The sequence below is a fragment of the Lethenteron reissneri genome, chromosome 25 (assembly GCF_015708825.2).
Source record: "Lethenteron reissneri isolate LAM-NWPU_2019-01 chromosome 25, ASM1570882v1, whole genome shotgun sequence".
Classification (NCBI taxonomy): domain Eukaryota; kingdom Metazoa; phylum Chordata; class Hyperoartia; order Petromyzontiformes; family Petromyzontidae; genus Lethenteron; species Lethenteron reissneri.
Genome location: NC_083803.1, coordinates 9,741,260 through 9,767,305, shown reverse-complemented (window position 1 = coordinate 9,767,305; position 26,046 = coordinate 9,741,260). Strand labels below are relative to the sequence as shown.

Sequence of the window (26,046 nt, the reverse complement as noted above, 5' to 3'; positions counted from 1 at the left end):
TTATCCAGCAGTGGGTTGACCATGGCTGTTGTAGCCACTAGAGGTGATACAAACCCACTGCAATGTAAACAAGTATTTTGAAATCATATTGCGACGTCAAACCATGGCGTTAAATTGAAGCATGAGGAGCTGTGAATCGTTAGAGGCATACTGTGTATATCATCATCATCATCATAGTCGTCAACCAGAATATATCCACTGCTGGATGAAGGCTGCAATATATGTATTAAACGCAACGGCAGCAGATTTGAAAGCAACATCAATTGGTTGTCTTCTTAAATGTGCCAAAAATAAAGGTTTTTTGTGTTAAATCGCGTAAATATAAATGTGTCGTTAAACCCGCCACCACCCGAAACAGCCAATTAGTAAAGTTTGTCACGTAAATAAAACGTGGCAATTGGTTACTAGTTCATAGTAGTTACTAGTTTAATTAAATTAGTTACGAGTTTATATTTATGTGATCTCACCCAAAAAACATGTATTATGGATAATATTGGCCGCGAAAGCCTACGCGTTAAATGTGCCTGCAGCATAATTGGTAGAATTTTTTGCATGAATAGGTGAGCAGTGGAACAAAAAAAGAACAACTCTTTTTTTGTTGTAATGCACTGCAGCCACAGCAAAGATACACACAAAGTAATCAGCAGTTGAAAAAAAACATGACTCTGCATGAGTTCATCCTTCTCAGTGATGGATCCTGGCAGAATAGCCTTTGAGCTTTAAAAGCCGTGCTCCTAATCATCGTTACGGGCCAAGGCTCAATTCTTAACTTACACAAAAATCCAGGCATTCACCCAAATGCCTTTCTCAAGGAACGAGTGTGCCTCTACACACACATGATTATTATTACCTTTGTGCAAATTCACAGCATTGCATCAAAGGATAACACATGCTGCCTCCCTGCCCTTGCTTATTAATATTTTACATACGCGCGCTCATTCAAAGTTATATCTCGTTTTATACAATGACACATATTTTAAAGTTATAATGTTCACAATTTATTCCCATTACTGAGCCAAATGCAATAACTCCACAAGACAATGTGCGAGAGTGAAAATACCCTGATAATTTATTGTTGTTGTATTATATTCAATAAGCAACTCTTAGTGGCAGAACAAAGAGTCCCTTACACTATGAGACCTCCTTTATCAGTATCAAAATATAGCAATAGGTTTTTACCCTTTTATCTGGTGCAAAAACTCACACCTTTATACAAGGGATCATGTTTGCAATAACCACAACACAAGCTTTTCTTAGAACGTAGGCTCGCCTAGGCTCTAATAAAAGCTGTCTCGGGTGTGGACCAATCAACTTCAAGGACTGCATATCATTATCATTATCAGAGTTGTTTCTTTTTGTTTGCATTTGACTGCTTGTGTTGTGGTTATTGCAAACATGATCACTTGTATAAAGGTGTCAGTTTTTGTACCAGATAAAAGGGTGAAAACCTATTACTAAAGAGTTCCTTGTTATGAATGCCACAATTGCAACATCAGTCTCTGCTCCGCAACTCACGTGGCTGTTGTGAGGACAGATGAATGCATCCTGTGCTTACAATTCACATCAGACAGGCCATTTGTAACAGCCATAGTAAAGAACAATTAGGTAAGATGTAGAGAAGACAAGTGTATTTATGCCCACCTGACAGACACGATGAGTACCTCCTGAAAGTAAGCTTGATCAAAACAACCATTCTGGCCTCATGGCAAACTTATCTCATGCGTAAAAAACTGCATGGGAAATATGTGTAATAGCCACACGCTTAGCCCCTCGGTTTAAAATGTTAAAGTACAAACGGAATAGAATATTGAGCAGAACAGTGGCGCAATCATTCCGTGCAATGCGCTATAAAAACCCACCGGCAACTTGGAGTGTAACGTGTGATGAAAGGCATGTTTTGGTACTGTGTTCTTTACTGTGGTAGAGACTCATGACGGAGTACCTATGGTATTCAAACGCTCTGCTATGCAGTCCACAAGAGGGATAGCATTACTGATACATGTTTAAAAAAATGTAACGGACTGATGTTGCTTTTACAGTCATGCTTGCAAGCGGACAAATTTGATTAGCAGTGTTCGGTCTCGTGTTTTACAAAGTCTAAACTCAGTGAATGCCCTTGTCACTATAATCAGTGGAATTTTAACCAAGCCTACTTATACGTTAAAACATGAACATATTATTTAAAACATCCTTATCATTCTTAGTCTAGGGGACTGCACTTAGAATAGTGGTTTCCACTGACCATGACATTTCCCGTCTGAATAAAAGGACAAATGTTATCGTCTGTGAGTCAATTTACTTCTAAAACAAGGTGCCTTTGTAGTGTGTATGTCATTTAATCAGTATAATGAGCAGCCATGTGGGCATAACAATTGATTTATTCCAAACTGATCCATTTAATTATTTAACAATTACATTTTCCCAGCACAAACTATCATCAGATGAGGAAAATCATTGTTATAACCCTGAAACGACACATTGTTTCATATACGGTGTTTCATAATGAACAATTAAAATGTTATTCTGTTCCTGTTCACATGTTTGCCAAACTGTTTTATAAAATGATGCATATGTTTTTTTTTTATAGCACTCTTAATTATAACAATGCATATTGTGTACGTGTTGGAAAAGATATCATGGAAGGACATTCCATCGAGGACTGCTTCTGAGATCTCTACAAGTGGCCTTTTTTATTCGCACACTCCGGAGTGCACTCTCCAACATGCCCTCCAACAGAAGAGTGAAAACCATTTCCAAAGCTACAATTTATGCAAATTAAATGGAAGAAAAAAACAATTAAATGTGATTGGTGTTTTGGGCATTCATTGGTGGCCAGGATGAGATCACAAACTCACTTACGCCTGAGAATCCAGTTTAATCATAGGTGTCTGCCCAAATTCAAATTCAAGATCTCATTGGTGTTGGCTCAGTGCTCTGACCTCTGATCCACCAGGGCATCTATGTGATTTTTATTCAAATTTCAAGCTAAACACCAAACAGGTTCACAGTGTGCGATGATAGCCCTGTATGTGACTGTCTTTTTTTTCATGACTATTAAATGCTTAAATAAATTTGCCTGCTATGGAAATATGACGGCAATGATCACACGTAACAAAATATGATATGTGCTCACACCAACAGTGTAGTTATTAGTAGTAAGAACATTTACTACAGGATGCATATTGTGATAAGGCAAAATAGATAATGAGAGGATATCAAAGAACGTGGAAGCCACTCTTGGACAAATACAACTTTGGAAATAAAATAATGGATAAAAAATTAACCCGTAAAAACAAAGTTTTTCACTATAAATCCTTTATATGCGTGGCATCGGTTTTATTTTATTATTCATTTCTGTTTTTCTTGAGTAAGAGTTTCATTTTTATCACATTGGTATTTGAAATAAAATATGAAAAAAATGTTTTCCTAAAAAGTGGAAAATTTTGGAAAAAAATTTCACGAAAATAAATTGTCACGCACAACAAGTCTGTGTGCAAAATGTCAGCTCGATTGGATCACGGGAAGTGGGTTAAAAAACGACCGAAAGATTTGCACGGTCATAAGCGCGCAAGCAAGCAAGTGAACTTAATATAAAGGATTTAAAAATAGGAGAGACCTTTGCCCAAGAGTGTAAGTTACATGCTGACAACAATCAACAATTTTTCCGTAGTTAAGGTGACATATAATATAAGGCATGGTCGTGCATTACTCGTGCCTCAGCAAAAGGACCGAGGCTCAATTCCTGATACAGAAACCTTTGTATGTATGTTGAACTTCTTTCACACTATGCTAATTGGAGGTGTGTGGGAAGGACAACACATTCAATACAAAGTAATGACTTTTCAACTTAGATTTAAAATAAATAGCTCCAGTGGCTTCCTAATGTCGGATGGAAGAGCGTTCCAAATGACTGCAGAAGCCCATTTGAAAGCGTGCAAGGCAGTGACCGCTGTGAGGATGACCAGAGTTTGCGTGGTGGGTTATGTTCCTTGACGAGATCAGCAAGGTATTGTGGTTCATTTGTGGCAAGCACGTTGTGTGTAATGAGCGCGACCTTATAGTGAAATCATTCAGCAACCGGAAGCCAATGCCTGGAATTTGTATCTTTCTCGACCTGTTCTGCATGGGTTTCCTCCAGGTTCCCTGGTTTCCGCGCATAGCTAAATAAAACATGCAACCGAACTGGTATTGGTAAAACATTCGATAGCAGGACCCTCATGAAAAAATATTCTTCAGACTCCGTGTGAGATTTATGGGTAAGTAATGATTTGTATTATTTTGTAATGGTATAAGACCAATTTAAGAAAACTGCAATCTAATATTGAACAACCACCATTCACTGTCCTGACTTACTAAAGGCTATATTTTGTTGATAAAGTTACTTTCCTCCTGTATCCACTCTACTCATTTTTTCCGTACAGACTACAAAGTATTGTGCAAAAGTGCCCCCCCACCCCACACTGCCCCCCCTCTGAAAGTAGTGAAGAACACTGGAATAAAGCCTGTGACAAAATCAGCTGCAACGCGTCGGTTCTCGGATGCTCATCATGTTTGAGCCTGGAGAGTGCTTGGTTAAGCGACCACGGCACGCAAAACGTTGTCAGCAAGGGACATTGCAGCGAACCCCATTGTTGTACTGCACTATACGCCAACGTCTATGCACCCTGCCGTCACCAACCCACACTTACCAGCTTGCTGAGGTATGGTCACAAAGCAGTGGATAATTCCAGTCATGTATACCTTGTATATGTAACGTGGTATTAGTTACGTACTTTGATTCATAGTAGTGAATAAAATGTGCAAAAATAAGTAAAATATCATTATTTTTTACATAGGCACATTTTTCTCAACTTACAAAACTCCTCAGGAGGCTGGTGAACTTAAATATCCCAAGGATAGGCTCGGTGCATGATTAATGTTGTTATTATAATATTTTTTCAGTCTCTTCTTACGATGTGGAAATTTAAAATGTAAATGAGAAATGCTTCACATTTGTTTTAATGAAGTAAATTTGCATGAATTCTGTAAATACTTCTTTCATTATTTTAAATACAAACCAATGATACACTTTAATTCTGTATTCATTACATGCTTGCTACAGTAACTGTTTTATCCTTAATAATACAGGTTTTTTGGTTAGATCGCGTAAACATAAATGTGTCGTTAAACCCACCACCACCCGACACAGCCAATTAGTAAGGTTTGTCACGTAAACAGAGCACGCCAATTAATTACTAGTACAGCACACTGGTGTGTTGGAGAGCAAATCCACAAAATTTACAATCTGAGTACAACGTTTCACCAGTAATTACAACCAGCATCATCAGGGACAGACAGCTTTGTGGAAAAATCATCCTATTTAAAAAATAACAGTTTTTTTTTTAGTATTGAATGTTTATGAGTCCACAGCATTGCAATTGATCCCCACAAGTACTGATGTATCCCTGTTTGTAACATGGTGCACCTTTAAATCTCTAAGAGGTTCAACGACAGCTTTTAGAGATTAGATTAGTTACATGACACATCGTTTCCATCAGTTATTTCATTGACACGTACTTTGACAGTACAAGTACATTCGACATGCAAAGAGGAGATGGAACAATGAAATCAGCCCATGTACAAATGCTTAAGTGGATTATTACATCGCAGGGTCATTAGAGATGGTGGCAGTGCCTCGGAGGACCCTTGATCCAGCAGTAGATTGACCATGGCTGACGATAATTGGAAAGCAAATGGCCATATTTACTGGAATAATCTCAGTTGACGGTTGGCTCCGTAAGGTGCGAAATACGTTCAACATACATCCGTAGGAAATAACTATCCCCACACCCACGAATAACTGAGCAATTATATTTTTATTGGTCCTTTTTAATGGTGGTTACATGGAAATATGGGGTTACTTTGGTTCAAAGCTGAAGTTAGTGAAAATTCGATCACTTTCCTAACAAGCAAACGGTCATTTGGCATACTGATAAATTTCAATGTTGGCCTGCATAGAATAAAATGATATTTCACTCCTCACAAACGTGAGCATATTCAATTTAGGCGAGACAACATTTGGAAACCTGCCTAAAGCAGTTTGTGTTGTTACTCAAATGGCAAACTGAAGTACGCTAATGCTGGTAGAATACGAAACTACATTTAATTTCAAGTGATGCTTCTGAACGGTGATGTAGCATCACTTTTGGGTCCGGTGTAGGTGCAAACTGTAACCGTGTTATCACGGCCAAAAAAAAAAAACCATCCCTTAATATAACTCCATTATTATTTAAGATTCAAATCGTGAATGTCAGCCTGACATTTGCAAATTTTCAAATATTTGCTTTGGTGCATGCCGCGACACCGTTGAGCCTTGCAGCGCTGAATAAGCTGGCACCTTCCAATATCCAGCGCCGTGGGTTTGAACGAACCAGCAAGCGCCATCACTATCAGCAGACACGCAGCTGCGCCGGGGATTAATTTACAGGTGGCCGCTCATTCCACAAGCGATAAAAAAGGCATCGCCTGCTACGCTGGGATCTAGTCAAGCAACGGGTGGCATATTATCTTCGAACTATCCCAAGCACACTACCTGCTAAAAACGCATCAGCAGCGGCAACAGTAGTAACAATGGTGGAACACATTATAATTATCAATCGACTGATAGAAATAAGCTACTTCCCTGTTGGTGCCAATTATTCCTCGATGGCTTTATCTAAAACCTACATTAACTCTGAAATGAAAAAAATATATACGGCGTATATATTCATGAATTTTAACAGCATTAAGAAAGCAAAAGGTGTTGGTTTGAGTTGGACTGCAGGGGTACTGAATGTATGTTCACTTACAAAGTTAATAGTGAGTTGTTAGAATGTGAACAAAGTCAAGTTTAACAAATACGCTGCTTCATATTGATACGTTAGCTTGAAAATAAAAATTTCAAAATTTTCATAAATATAAAGCAGCATTTGCAAAGCAAATTCTTGCACATTTTACTGATGCAGCATAGTAATCCATCTTTATAAAATGCAGCATAGTGCACGATTAGTATTGTCCTGTAAAATAGGATGAAAAGTTCCTACGTTTGTTTTATGCAATGACACCTTACAATCACAACCTGTAAATGTAGTGTTTGCTGGGGCTTTTCACCCGAGCTCAAAGGAAGTCAACAGACCAATGGCCGAATGTATCCACATGCTGTGCATTCTACAGCAGACATTATTGGTCGTATGTTGCCCACTCAAAGCATCCCAAACCACAGAAATAAAACGGGACACATTATTAAAGCATGCAGGTATAAACATAAGGCAAAATTGTCTATTAACTCTATATTATAGTTTTAGTGCTTGAGCAAAGAAACAGTGAGATCAATGCTGTAATCCCAGCGAATAAAGTGAGACATTGCCAGTGGCTTCTATTACAGAATTAACACCACTATGACAGCCACACTCGTACAGAAGCTGACAATGCCACGATTGTGTTGCTAAAATCAAAGTCAAACTTACAAAATCTCTGTACACATTCAAAAATTATGAAGATTGCAATATTCATCACGTCCAGAGGTTTCGTAAAATTGTGGACTGGCCATTAAGCTGCCTACTTTGGAAAGCACGAAACTTTATGAATGCCACATACGAAAATGTTCTCTGCATGTATACATTTACACATATACTGTAGGTCTGGTATTTGAATATCTACGGCATTAAATTTCAAATCATTCAACCATCTCTTTTTACCCCTGATACAGGCCACCCAAAATATATGATGGCTAGCATTCTGGAGTTGCAAGGTAGGCAATGGCAGGTTCAATGTACTAGCTTGAAAGTGACGTTGCAATCAAATGCATAGTTGACATTACTTAACGTAATATGTAATGATGCTCACACACTACCCAAGAAAACCATGTACAGCGGTGTGGCAGGTGGTGTTTTTAAGATGGAATTATCGAGGGGTGTTTTTTTCATGCACACAACACCCCAAGGTGATCTTTAATATCCCGTACAATTCTCTTGATGCCATCTGTGAAGGAGATCACATCTCGACTCTTTGAGTGGCCAGTGTTTCTCCAAGTGGTCAGCGAGAGTGCCATAAATCACACAGCAAACATCACATTTTTCGATTTAGAGAACATAAATATCACTGCTCTATTGGGAAATGGGCCGATTTTTTATAAAGGCTTTACATTTGTGAAAGCGAGGGTATTTTTTTTTCCTAATCATATATTACTGTTCATTTACCACAGCCAATACTTATAATTGGCTGCCAAAACATACTGTCACAGCTGCTTTGTGCTCGTTCTACAATTGTTTACTATTCTAATGATGCAAGTGCATACGTGTTAAAAGAGTGTATATGTGATCATATGTATTATTAGACTAGCCCCTATCAGTCGTAACTTTTTAAAACATTAACAAATGGAACGCATCCGAGAGGAAGTCCATCAAGGAGATAGAGCAATGAAATCAGCTCGTGTGTAGAACATGCTGGGTGGATCATTGTGTGTGCATGGTTGGTTTTCTCCTGGTCCTCCGGTTTTCTCACCCACGTGAAAACAATCACTCATTTATGCTCTTGGTGACAAATCCCAATGCAGAACACGCCTGAAATAAAGTCTTGAAACTGAAAAAACATTTGGCATTACTTTGTGCATTCATTGTTATGCTCTTTCGCATTACCGTTCAGTCTTATGAGACGATTTCAAGCTTAACCATCGTTGTAATATATACAAAACTGGACAAAAAATGTAAACACTGTAAAATATTTTATTGGTAACTGTCCAAAATCAACATAGGAGGAAAGATGGGGCATGAGTAGACAAATGTTGTTTACACAGCATTGTAGTCACTACCTATATCATGTATAAAAAAGTTACACAAATATAATATTTAATAAAAGCTTTTTGTTACTGAGAGAATACAATAAAAGCCATCGCTACAATGTCCCTGTCTCAAATATAAAATGCAATCTATGTTGTTTACTTGAAAGAGATGAGGTATGTCAGTCAGCTCGGTGAAGTCATCTGTGTGTACATTCAGCTGTTTTATTGTTGTAAATCTACCAAGTTTCATTTGGACACTGGCCTTGGCTAAAAAATCCTGAGTTAGCAATGCACTTTCCTGAAAGTGCGTGAAGTTATGGCAGTCAGTTCAGAGGAGCCTTAATTTCCAAAAGTGAACTAAGTTGTAACAAAATATAAACACAAATCTGATTTAAAGTGACTAATAAAAGAATTGACATTAAGGGGTTAAAACAAATCTATAATGGCTACACTGACCATATTAATCTAAAATGTAGATATAGTTTAACAGACACATTATTTGTAACATTTCTTTTACGGTAATACGTGTGCATCTTCATGGGCTACGGTTAGGGAGAAGTGGGTTTTCTTGAGGCTCTTCTCTAAACTGGTTTTACAAATGATGACACAGAGAGACTGACATTAAGCCACTGTAACATCGTGGATTGCAAAAGCAAGACAATCCAAAAACATACCCAGTTGAAGAAAACTGTACGTTTGTGAAGCAAGGCTGCTTGTGGAGTACTGGCAAATATCCACATGAAAAGATTTCCAAAATTTCACGTGACATCATGACCTCTGGTTTTAAAGAGGTTTTCATTAATATTCAGTGTTAAAATGCATGCTTCTGGATGTACCTTGTCCAAATATTTTTAACGATGAAACACTTACCAAAGGATTGATGATGCTTTTGAAAAATCTTTTAAAGTTTGTAACGCATTGTGGACACTTGAAATTGTGGCAGCATAAGTATTAGTTCTAGAATGCACCATTTCTCTACCACTGGGACTGTTGTACCTTAAGAAAATTAGGGGTTGAGGGAAACAAACACTGAGGTACTTAATATTTTTTTTTCTTTTAGCCAAAAACAACTGCATAAAGTGCTTGAAATATGAAGTTTACATTTATGTACATCCTTTTTTTGTATTTAACCAATCTCAACATGAATTCAGCCGGCACCATTTACGATGCACATGAGAGAATGCATCCTGATCAAAGACGAGGAAATGTAGTATAAACAAAAGAATCGAGCTGATATAAATTCCCCAAAACAATATAAAAAAAATGACAACATCGTGGCTTCATTTACCTTGACAAGGTCATCTTTTTTAAGACCCGAAATGCAGATGTTTTTTGTATTAATCGGTCCATGCATCTGACCAAAACATGCAAAAAATAAGTGGGAAACAAATACAAAGTTCCCATCCAGAAAATGTGTAAAACATGTACAATATCTATCGAGTACATGGCATACATTTGCTCAACCATCACTTTGAATCACTTGCTTATATCTTAAATAGTGACTGAATCACAGCCAAGGTGCTACAATGGTGAGCTCACACCGGCACGACCCTGGACTTGTGTGAAAGAACATATCAAGTGCCTTTACGTCATTACATCAAGCGCGTTGACGCCACTGTGGTGGAAAACTTTACGTTCGGGTCACACGGTGTGTTGTGATTGGTTCCGTGCTGCGTGCGAACCCACCTGAATGAAAATGTGCGGCATCCCCCCCCTCCCCAATGTTATCCCAGGAGATACGCACCGCATTCGACTAAATCGACAAGCAAAAGCCATTGTATCAATAAATAGACCCCCTTTACACCTGCCTCGCGCAGGCTGCATGTAACTGCCCAATTGATGGCATCCACTCGTATGATGTTACGTTTCTGTAATTATCCATTCGTGAAATATTCCGAAGCAATTGTCAACGAAAGCAGAAATAAAAGTTTTAAAAAATTCCTAAACAACATTCAAAGTAACTCTGAATTTCAATTGGTAAGAACTGTTCAGGGAGGAGGAAAGCGGGATTGATTTTTTACATACATTTTTATGGCAACGTGATTAGTTACATATTGCGTGCACATCTCTAGACTTTGTTTCTAATAGGAGGAACATTTCATGTAACAAAGGGTAGAGGGGGAACAGTCGCAGTTAAAACGTGCTTTAGAGAAGCCACGTAACAACGTTTGCAATTCCTGCCGCCAGACACAGCTTTACGTACTGCCGCTCCCTGTTCAGTGCTAGACCCCCCCCGCCCATACACATCAACCGTGCTAAATGTTTCTTGAGTTTGACAAACAAATGATTTTCTCTTTTTTTCCGTAGACGTATATAAAATGCATACAAAAGAATCCAATTCAAAATATGTGTGATGCAATAAAATAAAATGTATTGTTAAAAAAATATAACAACGCCTATCTAACCAAGAGTTAAAACAATCGACTACTGAATGAAACATAAGCCAACTTAGAAAACAAAAATTCCCCCCCCCCCCCCCAAAAAGCACGGACTTAGACCATAGGTGAAATGCAGGTGTACATAATCATCGCAGGTCACGTGACTACACTTTACAAAAGCTATGCTGCTTTATAAAACAAGCATTATTAGCTACTTCAGGCCGAGCCTGCCATACACATACAAAAAAAGTAGCAAGGGGATAATAGTAGGAGTTGAAGCATTTGTGCAAATATTTACATCTTAAAACATCCTCAATAGTGGAAGTTAGCAGCTTTAGCAACACGTTTAGAAACACTAATACAGCACAGCAACACTGAACGCTACTTATATTTTTGTTTGTTACAAGATTTCCATAAGGACTAGCCGACTATACACTTGCTTTGTACTTCTCAACACAACGTAATTTTTTTCCCATCCTGCCTAGACGAACGAAAACAAAAGGGGCAGAAAATAAAGACGACGCACATATCTGCTCTGCAGAGCTTTTTCATGCATTAAAACGAAACCCGCAATGGGTTTAAAGGGAAATAAGTCAAAAAATCACAGTAACGGCACCTCCACTACAACAACGGATTGCAAAAACCACTGTTCCACAACAATCACAGACTACTTTTTATTACGGTTATAAGCGAGATTACATTTTAAACGTTAATAAACGTCGACTAACATGCCAATCAATAACTGAACGGAACTTGTATTTTTTTTGCTGCTTCGTAGCGACTAGAGAAAATAAAAAGCACAAACATCGTGTGTGTTCATAGAGACATAGAAATGTCGTGAACAAAAAACTAGAAGGGGAAAAAAGGCTTGAAAACCCAGTCAGTTGTGACCGGTTCCTGAACTTGAGCTAAGAAATGTGACGTATTAAGGCTTAGTTATTGAGTGCAACTATTATCGGCTGTGGTTTCCTGAAGGTTACAAACAAAAATCTGAAGACATTGACATTTTTTTGTATTTTAAATTGTCCTTTAAACGTGGTTGATTTTATCAGTCAGATTTTTTTCAACAAAAATAGAGAAACGTTAAAAAACCTAAACCTTTCACTTTGAAACCAACTGCCAAAAACTTCCATCAACAATCTTAATCAATAACGATATGCTCTAAAACTAAAAAAAAAAATCCACGTATGTATGGTTGCTATTTAATATTCCTCGATGTTGCCTCAAGTTATTTTCAACATGGTTGTTTTAAAGTCTTCATGTTTGCGAGAGGTGGAGTCAAATACGATTGCAAGAGTTCTGCTTGGCTCTGAAAAGAAAAATCAGTTGCATCAAAATGCAAAAGAGCTATTACAGTAGCTCTGCAGCAGTCACAAAAAGGAACTCTTGTCCTTGAAAATGACGATGTAGTAAGTTTGCCTGAGCACACTTAGTGGGTTGGGGGAGCAGGAGACCTGCAGTGAAACTGGCAATACAATGCAAGACACGTGAGAGAAAGGAACATTCAAATGTAATGTTTTTTTTTCTTCCCTGAATTAAAAGGACAGGAGGAGACAAATGTTCAGGCGAGGCCGGCTTTTTGTAAAGGTCAGCCCACTAAATCACGTGGTCAAATAGGGCCTGTTTCCTCCTGCTCTCCTGCTGATAAGAGGTGTTGGGTCACCCCTTGCATCAATCTCCCTGCAGGCCAAGGGCCCAGTCAGCAGCCAACACAAAACACAGGGTCCACAAAAATTGAAAAGAAAAGCAAGAGAATGTGCCACTGCACTCCAAGACTTTTGTGTGCATTCAGAAAAGTGGCCAGGCAGCAACGTCCGCTTCCAAGAGAGATTCGGGAGGCACCTAGACCTCTAGTAGAAGCACGGCATGTGTGTCGTGCGCTGCTCAATCCTGAGATCAGATTAGTAGAAAGCTGCTGAATGGCAGAAGTTTAGTTGTCGATGCATCCAACCGCCTTGAAACAACAAGAAAAACTGATGAGGAAAAACTTGTGCACGATTCTGCTTCATTGCCCGAAGCAGTTTCGACAGCCCTAAAGGGCGAGGGAGTGTCTTTTGCACAAAGCCAAGTAGAGCAGGCTCAGCATTTTTTGACGAGAAATCTTCCCTCTTCCTCCTCGTCGCCTTGACGGAGCCCCGCTAGAGTTTGAGAGCCGCCTCTCGGCGCGCCGGCTTGACATCGCTCTGTGCAAGCCCAGTCGGGATAAAGCCTGGGGTCGGCTGGAGAGCCGTGCCAGGGGGAGAGCAATAACAGCCCTGTCGGAGTTGCCAGGGCATCAGGCACAGGAGGGCTCCTCCACCGGGGTCATCGGGGCCATGGGGTTGAGCGTACTGAGCGAGCGGAAGGCGAAGACGGACGGGTCGCAGATGTATCGCGGACCAGTGCTCACGCTCTGTGGGGAAGAGAGGGAAATTACACATCACGCCGGGAAATATCAAGGTGTCTGCGCACTGGGGAAAATCCCCCTTCACGGGCAATTTTACATGGAATGACATTTTGTGAAATAGCAAAACAACACAAACGTTCTACAGTCACAAAAGACAACGTATTTGCAAATAAACGTAATTTATCGTGCTAATTGTACATGACGGTTGATTGAGTTTGTGTGCATTACAATTCGTGGGGTTTTGATGAAATCTAAATGTCGTGTTCTCAAGGAAACCACAGACTATTCAATGACATGGAATTTAATTTTACGTGGTTGTTTTTTTTTTAGGAAACAACATTGCACTTTTCTTTTGCAAAAGTTCAAACTCTTCATGAAAATTTAAGAAAATTAAGATTTGAATGAATAATTAATTAAGAAAACTGGCTTTAATTGGTGATGGATTGAAAAGTTTGTTGATGAAACACATTGAATTGACAAACAATGCTACAAAATTTGTATATATAAAGTGATAGCTAATCATCCTCCAGCGAATCATCCTATTGCTAAACATGCGAGAGACCATTTTTTTAATATGTGTGTATTCAAGAGTAAACGGCGATGAGTATTTGGGCCCACAAATGCATGGACTTAGGATGGAAATTGTAGGCTTGTGGGACTGAGTTTTAATCTTAGTTATGTAGAGAAGGGCATTGTTGTCACATTGTACAGATATTCTACATGCATCCATTGTGTTGCCTCACCAATATCCACCAACATGCAAGCAGTCTGTTCTTAACGTTTATATGGCCGTAACAAGCTCACAAACCTAACTTCAAAAGTAAACACACATTGTTGTACTTTTTTTTGACATTACGCACAAAGTATCAATTACTTTTGCTTTGCCCTCATATTACTCAGCAATTCCGATGCGCATAAATTCTATTGGCATGTTGGTACACAACATTGTCAGCAGGCTAAATGTTTTTATCCTTGAGATAATCACAACATAAATAAATGGTGACATCTCCCCATTAGTACTGTGCAAGTGTACAGCCACTGATAAAAAGGTTGAATCAATCGCTGTCCCCTTTGCATTATATTGGCCAATAGAAAACACGTTACAACAGATGCAATGACAGGCTACTGCGCCAGTCAGAATGTTAGAGGACTACGCGTGCACCAGAGTATTGCAAGCTATTGCTTGCACAATGAAGACTACTACAGTTGCAACACTGTGAAGGTTTTCGCAGTTGTTTGTGTGTGGCTCTCTCTGATGTTTTCCAGGTTGTGCAGCATGTTGTTCGGCATGATGTCTGACGTTTCATTCAATGTGGTGGGAGCTTCTTTCAGGAACCCTTCAGTTCAAGGATTATTCCGTAACTGAAGAAGAGCCCAGCACGTGAAGCGATTAAACGTTGGGCATCACGTCTCCCAGCGCGTGCAGCGAGAAATATCGGATGTCGTGCCGAATAACAACACGCGGTACGACCCGAAACCACGTCTGAGAGCTGTGCCATATTTTTTATCTACAGTGGGGGGAAGGGAGGGAGTGCGCACTAACATTCACGATGTGCACTGCAAGCCATTAAGAGATCCACGATACAGATACCCATGACAGATGGCAAACCCAACAGTCAACGCTTTCGAAAGCAGCAATGTCAAAGTCCTAGTTTAAGCTCATTATGCAATTATTTGCCCTACACAGAACGGTGCTTGTAATGCCACAATCAACAACACACATAACTCAAGAGGGAAAGAATGCCAGGGCGTTGTCTGGCAAGGCAAAATGGAAGAGTAAGGCAGACCAAACATGTACGTTGAAAGACGATGACATTTTCAAAAGGAAAAAACAAGTTAGTCTTGTAGTAGCCTTGAAAATAAATTGTGATAGCTGAATCCAGAGTGAAGGCTGATGAGATATTGTTCTTATCACTCATGCTGAAGTGAAAGAGGAGTTAACGTTGGATGAAGAAGATGATGATGACGACGATGACGATTATCCTTGCATTTAGAACCAATCTCTATTTTGCCAGATAGACTTTAGAAACTGAAGAAAAAAAGGACGATTAATTTTTGTAAGTAAATTATAAGTGCTGTTTTATAATGTTCAAATTAGTGACATAAGGTAGTATTAAAATAAATCTAACATTGTATTTATTTTGATTTATCACGGTTGATTGAGCAGTACATATTTATTCAGATTCCATTATTTTAAAGTAATTCATAAAAACAATGCATTAACTTTGCTCTATTAATGTTTAATTTATTTATATTACCTTCGCGTCGACAAAGTCAAATGGGTAGTGCGTTATAATACAGCGCCAACGGTGCATGCAAGCTGTCCACTCTATTTCAAGACACCTTTCCATAAACACTTGAAAACCACGATGTCATAAACAAATAATGCAAATCGAGAAAAAGTTATGATATTAATTCTGTTTATTCTCTCTTGTAAAGCTGTGATAACTCTCCACCCCAAAGACTGCAGGAAATTATAGGTGCACTCGGTGGCAACTGGGAAACAGGCCCGGGTGTCTTCATTGCTGCTCGAACACAAATTGAGTGTGCTTGCCATTGGCCTCAATGTAAGATGCCATTAATGCACTGGCAGCTCTTGGCACTGAACAAGCAGATATGCACAGCCACCTCGCAGCTGTGCCGTGGCATGTACATTGCTTTGTGGTTCCAGTATTAATTTGAGAAAATAAAAGATATAAAAAAGCTGTTAAGTACATCATTCTTTCGAGAGATTTATGAAACTAGTCCTGCACAAAGAGAGCCCGATCACTACAGCTTTATTTCGCATCGGTGCATTCAAGTTCAGTGCAGCTGGTACGTTCATTGTGCGCACACAGCACGCACTGTGCTTGGAACACTGCACTGGGAGTAAATAATGATGAATACACGCTTGTTCCGTGTGATTCTCGGGATGAGAAGGAGTTAATTCGCTTTGCAGACACACATTGCCGGCAGCGAATATTCAGCGGCAAGATTGGCAGTTGAGAAAGCAGGAGTATGGGTGCGACCTTTGCAGTTGTGTTGCTTCTGCGTGGCTCCATGCTGTGAGGCCGTTAGAAGCCTGCCTATCACCCTGAAAGTTGGTCTGAATAGCCTGCAGAGAGTTCAAGATATTAACAATGAAAAGCCTGGGCCCTTTAAAGTGACTGCTTTCTATTTTCAGTGCTAACCAAGGATAAAAAAACATGCCACATGCTGCTCTAAATTCCAAGCAAGTGCTGAATAGTTATAGCTAAACCTTTTCTAAGAATGACAGAATGTTGAGAGAACAAAGAGTAATCTAAAGTTGGGCTTTGTTTACTTTAAATTGCTCTGAGAGACTAAATGCCTGGCAGGTCGTGTATGAACACAAGTATATTTCCCACATACGACAGCTGCAGCCAATCTTTAACGTACATGAAAGTTTATACTACTCAAAAATAGCCGTGTCTGTTGAACGGCACTACGAAAACACGTGGAAATCATATGTCACAGCTTTGCATTCACAGGTGTGGCGGACACTGGCATAAACAGAAAAGCATCAACGGGGGCTCCCAAATGCGTTGTTGCGCATGCCAAAGAAGCACAGAGCTTTCCTCTGCGAGGGCACAGGCAGAACATTAAACAGAACCCAACGGTAAATGCCCTGAGAAGGAACTGGTGTTTCACATGCCTCGGCCACATGGCATCACAACTCCCAATTGTTTGCCGGCCAAAACATATATCTTCACTCAGCTGCCTCAAAGGAGAAAGTCAGCAGTACAAGTAAATGCAGCCAACATGCCATTTTGTCATTTGTTTTCCTTCTGAAAGCAACTTCCAAGCACAAATAAGCCTGAAGGTCAGTTTAACTTGCAGGTCAATGACTTCATTTATACATGTTCATATTTTGAATTGAATAATTTTTAGTCAAAAATATTTTCGGGCAGACTGCGTCTTGACCAGATGGTATGAAAATTATACAGAGCCATAGGCAAGGCAAGCAGAGCCCTTTACAACATCATGTGGCTCCCAGTGGAACTACACGCTACCCTTTCCCAGAGATTACTTTTCACGTCCCTGCCACACAAGACACCACATGTGAGCGTCTGAGAAGACCTACATAATTCACATGCTCAAAATTTGTTCACTGTAAGCGGATTTTTGCCTTCAAGAAATTCAATCTCATCAAGTTGTGTGTAATGTGCACGTGCGATTGTGTGATGATGTGATACTGTGCAGTATTGCAAATGGACGATTATGATGAGGCAATGCTGCGATTCCACATGCTTGGAATTACACTGAAGAAACAGGAAGAGGTACACAAGAATCAAAGAACATTCACAATTAGCTCAATCATATCGACTGTTAATAGAAGAAGGCTTGGACAGAACACGTCGCTAAACGGGATAATGGCCAGTGGTTGAGACTAACAATGGAGTGGCAGCAAAGGCAGAAACATATATATACTACATACCCAAGCGACGAAATGGAGCGATAAAACCAGAGCATTGTGCGACCATGAGGGATGACAACGGCTTAGAGAAGTGTTCATCCAACAGTGGACAGATCATGGCTGATGATTGTGAATGTGTAAATGAAAATGAAATACAATGCAGCCCAGATATACGCACAGTATGTTAAACGTGAAACCGATTTCATACACAAAACATGTATCTGTAATATCTAAGCATAAAATTACTACCAAAAAAACATGGTACTGCTCGCAAATAAAATCCAACAAAATTGAAAGAGCCAATTAATTGTTTGTAAAATTGAAGAAAGAAAAAAAAGAGGTGAATAGGAAAATAAACCCGAGGGCACAAACGTGAGCAAGTGGAAACCAAACAAATGCATCTTTAAAGAAACATATCCACAAAGCATGGCTGCACTGTAACTGCAACTGCTGATGTTCTCAGAATGACAGGTTTATAATGATGACTACCTGTACCGTGATTCCCTGGGCACTGCTTGACAACCCATAACATTACAATTCACCACCGCACTCCACACTCAACAGCTCATGGAAAAAAATGCTAACAATTTCAAACAAATATTTTTTGGGGAGAAGGAGAAAACAATATTGAGTTTCTTTGAAGCCAGGACAGTGTGTTATCAAGTGTTAATTATACCTTGAGACTCAATGCTGTGATACAATGACTGCTTCTAAAGCAGTGCAGCATAGATGAAGCTGTTGTTGTGCGTGTTTTTTTTCTGTAAAAACGCGAGATATAACAAAATTATAATGGAGACGCACATGAAGTAAGGGTCAGCTAAGGTACCCTCGAGAGGGGCTTCTCTCAAGCCCCCTGTAGTGGAGGTCATTCTGCCGGCAGTGGTGTGAGAGAGCAATTGCACGGCTGCACCTTTACCGTACACAAAACACATTGATGTACTGTGGTGTAATGACTTATGATGTACAAATAACTGGTATAAAACGAGGTAATATTTCTGTATTTTACCAGCAGTGCTTGACCAACGGATAATTTTTTTAAGGTACACTGAACCATAAACGCAAAGTTAGTGCATTTAACATGACTAATTACATTAAGAATCTGCGCTAAAGTATAACAACGCAAACTTTAAATAAAGAGTGCACCGCATTTGAAGTTTAAAGTGGGGAAATGTCATCATAACAGGATAATGCCCTACAGAGCAGCAAAAACGGCTTTAAATAAAAAATAATAATCGCGTTCACAGTTTTGAATTGATAAACCATCTGAGAGTGCGCGACAACAAAGCCCAGTGATTACGGGGCGCCGTGCTGCGACAGACGGCTCAGCTCAGCAGAAAAGCAGACAAGCGGACGGAAGAGGCGATTAGAAAAGCCGCCCCTTCAATCTGCCCCAGGACTCCACAGCCAGGGGCAGACATGACCCCTACCCCGTTTGACCCCCCGCCATCCTCCCAACTTACAACAACACACTCTCCGCGAGCCTTGGTGCTGGAGCGCCCTGCACCGTTCCTTACAAACAACTCCCACACACCATTGGAACCTCATTTGCCAGTAAAAAATATGATAATTGTTTTTTCACCCTTCTATCTGGCAACAAAACTGACACCTTTTTTTTTACAAGGAGTCATGTTTGCATAGACCACAATACCTGCAGTCATGATGCAAACAAAAAACATAACTCTGATAATGTGCACTGTTCTTGAAGTTGATTGGTCCACACCCGAGACAGCTTTTCTTAGAGCCTAGTCTCACATGGGTTGGACCAGATGACGCCAAAAGGCGCACAACTCAAAAGACAATGCACCATCAGAGTATGAGAGCTCGGGGTAAGCATTTACACCTTTGGAACCTCATTTGCCAGTAAAAAATATGATAATTGGTTTTTTACCCTTCTATCTGGCAACAAAACTAACTCCCACACAGTGCCACCGCCAGCCTTCTCTCCTTTGGCACGCCTAATCCAAGAGCATCTTCACTCACCGACTATCCCCACTGCCACCACTATACCCCATGTATCCATGAAAGAGAAACCACAAAAACTCAACGCATTTGTCAATAACACTGCCTTGAAAGATAGATACATCCATATATAAATAGGTGACATTTGAGGCAATGGACCCCTTCTTCAAAGCATATCTAGAGGCTAGAGAGATAGAGAGAGTAAAAGTGGGAGACTGTATAATGTGTACATCGTACACAATATGTAGCCCTACTAAATATTATACTGCAACGTGTTTCCAGATTAAGTATTAAATTGGCATATTAATTGTTACCCGTTAGTACACGTTGGGCATTCAGACAAACACTTCAAAACATCTAAACACCTGTAATGTTTATGCAAAAATCAATTTGCATTAAGAGTAAAAATGTTAAAAGTTTCTGGCACATCATGGGACCTCCTTTGCCAGTGTCAAAATTGAAGAATCGGTTTTCCCTATTCTTATAGTTGCTGGCACATTGCACTGTCCAATCATATATCCATAGCACACACATGCACATGGGTTTTTAAATCTCCTCTCAAATCTCAAAGGCTTCACTGCATTGAACACCGTCCACACTTCCCCATATACAAACACATCCGGGTAAGCAGCAGTCCAAGTCAAGGAGGTAAATCCGTTGTTGGTGTTTTCTACCAGTGCGGATGCATAACAAGATAAAAGCAAAGGGTCACTCGCACATTTTTAATGAGTAGAAGATGATTGTGACGAATGAGAAAGTGGCATTTGAATCGACAGTTCTTCTGAACGCATTTTTACCACACTTCGAGAAGGACGTCCTTGGAAACTGTTTGCCAGAGAGTCGCAAGTGTATACATAGCTGTGAGCTGCAACAACCATTGATACCACTGCCAAGCTGCCCTATCAGATGCCACGGGGAACAGGCTGACGATGCCTGCGAAAAAGTTCAGCTGTTTCGCATTAGAAGCATAACATAAATTTATACTGCTGTTCAGAAGCTCATGTACTGGAAATCACCATAAAAGGGCAAACAGTCGTTAACAAATACAGCACTGTAATGCATAACAGATGAATTCAGGATGAGGGGGGGGGGGCAGACATTCACAGGGAAAAAAATCTGAACGGAACCTCGATCAGACATAACGCAGTAGCTACTGAAATATCACACTTTTGATCCATTGTGCATTTGAAGCACATGGCAAGATGAATACGGTCAAAGAACCTGCCATGATAATAAAAAATACCCCAACTGATATAGCATGGCCACTGAGCGACAAGCTTCTCCTCCGGCGTCACAATCGGCGTGCTTATTCAGTCGTGTATACGGAGACAGACACCGCTCGGGAGAGCTGTCGGGTGGTCAGGAGATGGTAATGCCGAGTGTCCCCCCCCCTTCCCCAATACAAGTGGTGGGTATTCTCCAGGTCTTTCAGTTTACTCCTACATGCCAAACACGAATTAATGGTTTTGGCCAAATATACAAATGGGTAGGTTGGAGATAACAGAAACACACATTTTCAACCAAGCTGGAAATAACTTTTTAATATTCCAAAACAAACAAATCAGAGTTGTAGTATATCGGAGATACGTATAATGGCCTTAAATGCAAGTCACATTTCACATCAGTGTCAGACATCAGCATGCCAGGCCCGCAAAAACAGTGCCCTCATTTAATCAGCTTCATACTGAGCAAAATGTGTTCTACCAAAGGGTTAACTAACAGTAAGGCTCTCCTCTATCCACCCACCTTCATACAAACACCAACAATGCAATAGTAATGGGGCACAGTGTGGGTGTGCTTGATTTATTTGATGGTTATTACATGAGAGACAAAAAGAGATGAAAGCACAGCTCTTTGAGGCTGTCCTCTGTGTGTACAACTAGGCCGAGGTTTGCTCAAGACACTTGAACCCTTAACTCAGAAGTGAGTTGTGCCGTCTATTTTCATGCGAAAATCAGCACTGCATGTGACCCCATGTCACGACTGCCCGAGAGATGCACATATTAATATGAACGCAAATAGACAAACGTAAACACACAGCAGGGTAAAACTTGCAGTTGGGGTAACAATTCACCCACGCCACCACCCCCCAACTCACCAGCGGTTTAATACATTGTCACGATTTATGGTCAAGGTGAACGCATTACAGACAAAACGTAAGTTCAAAAAAAGATCGATTATTTCCCGATTCGCCGGTTATATCGTGAGATAAAAAAAAACATATATTGATCAATTAATACACACATCGTTACATCCTAAGCATAAAGGATGTTTTTTCTGGCCATCTTTGGAACGTATGCTCAAAGGCTTGTAACTATATCCACAAAGCAATCAACTATTAATAAATGTACAAGTACATTTAGAAACGACCAGATTTTTTTATTATTGAAGCAATCTGAATAGTAGTAGCCCAGTTGTGCGCTTGCTCAGGATCGTACAATAAAATTATAGCACAATTTGTATTTATATAGCATCTAAATGCGACCACATCTCAAGACGCTGTGCAGCAACAGTAGGTATATTTATTTTATAGGGAGGCAGTCAGTCATAGGTTGAGGGTTAAAAATGGAAGGCCTTGAGGTACGCGTTAAACATTTTAAAATTGTGGCACGACGGTACGGGCGCAGTGTATGGCAATACACCACATGGCCGGCATTTCATGAGTCTGGTGCCAATTACTCTAGTGTGGGAAGATTCATGCAGCAGGCAAGCACATAAACCATAAGGCTGTTCCATTTGATGTCGAGGCTGTTTTTTTTTTAGAATCACATCCGCGATAAAATGAAGGATAAATATTCATCGAAAGGTATCAGATTATTGATACACATGCACAAAATGTTATCACCTTGCAGTGATAACCACAGAATCGAAAAAAGGCAGATCAGCAATAGATGTATACAGCACTTGACCTGAATACGATACAGTAACTGCTGAATTTCATGCCCACATGACCAGACTGGGATGGAAAAAAATAGAGCATTTGGGACAAGTATTAAAGTAACAAGCATAAAAAAACAAGATCAGTACAAATTGTAAGGTTTTCTCTGCCTGGCTTTGTTTGAACTCGTAAGTCTGTAAGCACGCATGTAATGTGCAGTTATCATTTTACCACCGCTAGCCAAGTCCACTGAAATTGCCTAAGAAAAATTGTATGCCCAGTCAAGAGCCTGTATAAAGTATCTGTTCGGCAACAAAGCAATGGGAATGGTATAAGTGCGTCCAATACGGAATATAGTTTAAAACTGTCCGGTAACAAATGTAAAGTCACGTGGATAGCTTTAAGTCAAGATTTAACCGCCTCCACTGGGAGGGTTTGCCACACAACTGATCATTATTTTAATGCGGTTGGCTTACACGAAATTGATTTCTCTAAGACGAAGGTACTTTGCAAACCCGCTGGCTATCAACAAAGATTAGTTCATGAAGCCATCCATATATACAGACATAGACACAATTTCAACCGAGAAGATGGGTACAAACTCAGCAATCACTGGAAGGACGTTATCAACCAGTTCAAGTCATAACTGGCTGTAATGTTTCCATTTTAGACCTGGCAGCCCTTTAATTGGTGGAATCCCACCACCAGGACCATCGCTGCCCACTCCTACCATCATCACTCGCACTAGCCCTTGATTGGTGGAAAACCACCACCAACGCTGGCCATCGCCCATCACTTACATTAACATCAGCTGCCCCGCCCATGCTGATGACACTTGGGCTACGCCCATTTTAAACCTTTATAAACAGTTTGCCTTTAGAGGCTAACACCCTTTTCCTGATGACCGCTTGTGTTGCAATCGAAACGTCGTAGTTTTTTGTTATTTTCTTTGACTCTATCTACGTGACTTTATCTAAAGACCCAAAGAACGTGAATTCCTGCAGTCACGAAAGCTTTAAGTCAAGATTTAAATGTATAACGCTTTTGGCCTGCACTATTCGTTAATGCTAAAACAACAGTATTAATCATCACACCCACATTTTTTGAAAAGCTAAATGGCAAGATAATGATGGTGCCGTATTTCAATACAAATGGCAACCAGTTCATGTTCTAGCATGCAGTAAATTGTGTCTCAAAGCACAGAAATACACAGGCTAGCACCAGCCATCAGGGGAAACTGAGAGCTCTGTATACACACACACACAAATACACTGTGTAAGTTAAATTAAATCAAGATGTGTATTAAGAATGACAAATGTTGCTCTTAAAATGCCACATGTGTAAGTTGTTGAAAAATGCTAGTCACGTAGAAAGTAAAGGGTTCGTGATGACAAAAAGCATTATTAAGTTACTGAGAAATGTCAAAAGAAACTGCCAGGGAACGGGATTACATGCCAATGTTTTGTTTTTAAAGACTTCCAAGAGAGGCATTTTTTCCACATTACTATTTAGCTGGTTAATATAATGGAGCCAACTAATTTCTGTATGAGCGGTCCAGATTGCAGATTATGCACTCTCTAGCACTTCATAACTTGTAAAAAAATTATTTTGACTTAAAACTTTCGTGACTGCAGGAATTCATATTCTTGGTTCTTTCGGTAAAATCACGTATATAGAAAATCAAAATAATACAATTTAAAAATAAAAATACATTGAAAATAGTAATAAAAATACCCTAGCAATTACACATTCAAGCACAACGCATGTAATGGTGACGTCATACCACCACAGAGAGAGGAATGCGGTCAGCTATCACTCTTTTAATAATCCTCTCTGTTAAATACCACAACTATTCATTATCTTTCATTGATTTTGTTTTTCAGGGGTGGCTAAAACAAATCTATTTTTATGAACAGCTAAATACAATACATCCACTTAACAAGCAGAGAGCACTGCATGGCTATGGCCAAAACATTTCCAAAATGAAATGAATATTAAGTACGTAATCATAATTATGATTTACAATCCTTTGTCAATCCACTGCTGGATAAAGGACCTCCCCATGCTGTGTCAGTCAGTCGTCAGGACGATTTGACGATACTTCACCATGCTGGTCAGTGGCTGCGTTCTTGAAGTGGACGGAAAGAAAGCAGGACCGATTCTGATATCACTCGCCACTGATGTCAGCCGTGACTGTCAATTGAAATAAGGTCGTCACATTCACGAGGCAGTGCACAAACCACTGTGAACCCACTCCTTTGCCATGCTGTACATAGTTAGCATAAAAGTAAAACTACAACATGTATATTGCCACACATTAAATACAGAAGCATCTGAGTGGAGACGGGTTAAACGTAAACACATTCCCGCACTATGTCTCACTGAACGTGGTGATATCGGTGTCCACTCAGGGCCAATGAAGAACAAAATAGGCAGAGTTTTGCTCTCGTTTACCACTGGTGGGCTGATAAGGTGCCCATACCAGAAAAAGCTGGGCTTGCATGCAACAATTCAATATTTATTTTAACATCTGCAGTATGACACTCAATGGCCTACAGCTGTAAGTGTAACAACCACTCCAGCACATTTTGATTGCCCTCTTTACTTATTAATATATTATTTTGAAAATTGATGGAGCTATGCCGCTAAATCACTGTTGTGCTAATCCCACAGCTCGGGTTTAACAAAGAACCCAGTGTAACATAAAGCAAATGTGTCAATTTAACACAGATGCCTAATAAACATATTCTAATAAGCTGGTATTGCATCCTCATTGCCAGAGAAGATAATACACACAAACAAATCACACATTTTTATTTCGAACATATTTATGCTGCATAGAACCACAAGATTAAATGGTGGTATCAGGGGATCAATTTCTCACCATGGGCAGTTTTTTTGTTATGAAAAGACGGTGGTTATTCACATTTTCCAATGTTCCAATTTGATGTGAATGTAAAGTCATTTTACAGTTGTGAATACATAAAAAAATGTAATGTATTTACATACTACAAGATATTACAATCTAAAGAGAAGGGAAATGCAGTGATATAAAAGCCATGGTTAAATTGTAACAGGTGACAAAGACTGTTTCATTACTGTGTGCATAATAGCAGCTCGAAAATTGCATCCTTGGAATTTCAATTCCTTTGAGGCCACGAACCACGCCAAATGGTCCCTCTGTATTCTATCAAATAATCCCAGTCACGCTTATATGACTAAATTCCAATAGTT

At 39.7% G+C, this 26,046-nt stretch overlaps 1 protein-coding gene across 1 annotated transcript in view; it reads right to left on the bottom strand.

Moving 5' to 3' along the window:
* Window positions 1–8,723: 8,723 nt before the first annotated feature.
* LOC133347176 (neuronal PAS domain-containing protein 3-like) overlaps window positions 8,724–26,046 on the bottom strand; it is a 105,137-nt gene continuing 87,814 nt past the window's right edge. The window contains exon 6 of the mRNA XM_061559224.1: window positions 8,724–13,567. Within this exon, the coding sequence (XP_061415208.1) occupies window positions 13,451–13,567 (117 nt within the window). The 3' untranslated portion in view covers window positions 8,724–13,450. The remainder of the gene's footprint in view (window positions 13,568–26,046) is intronic.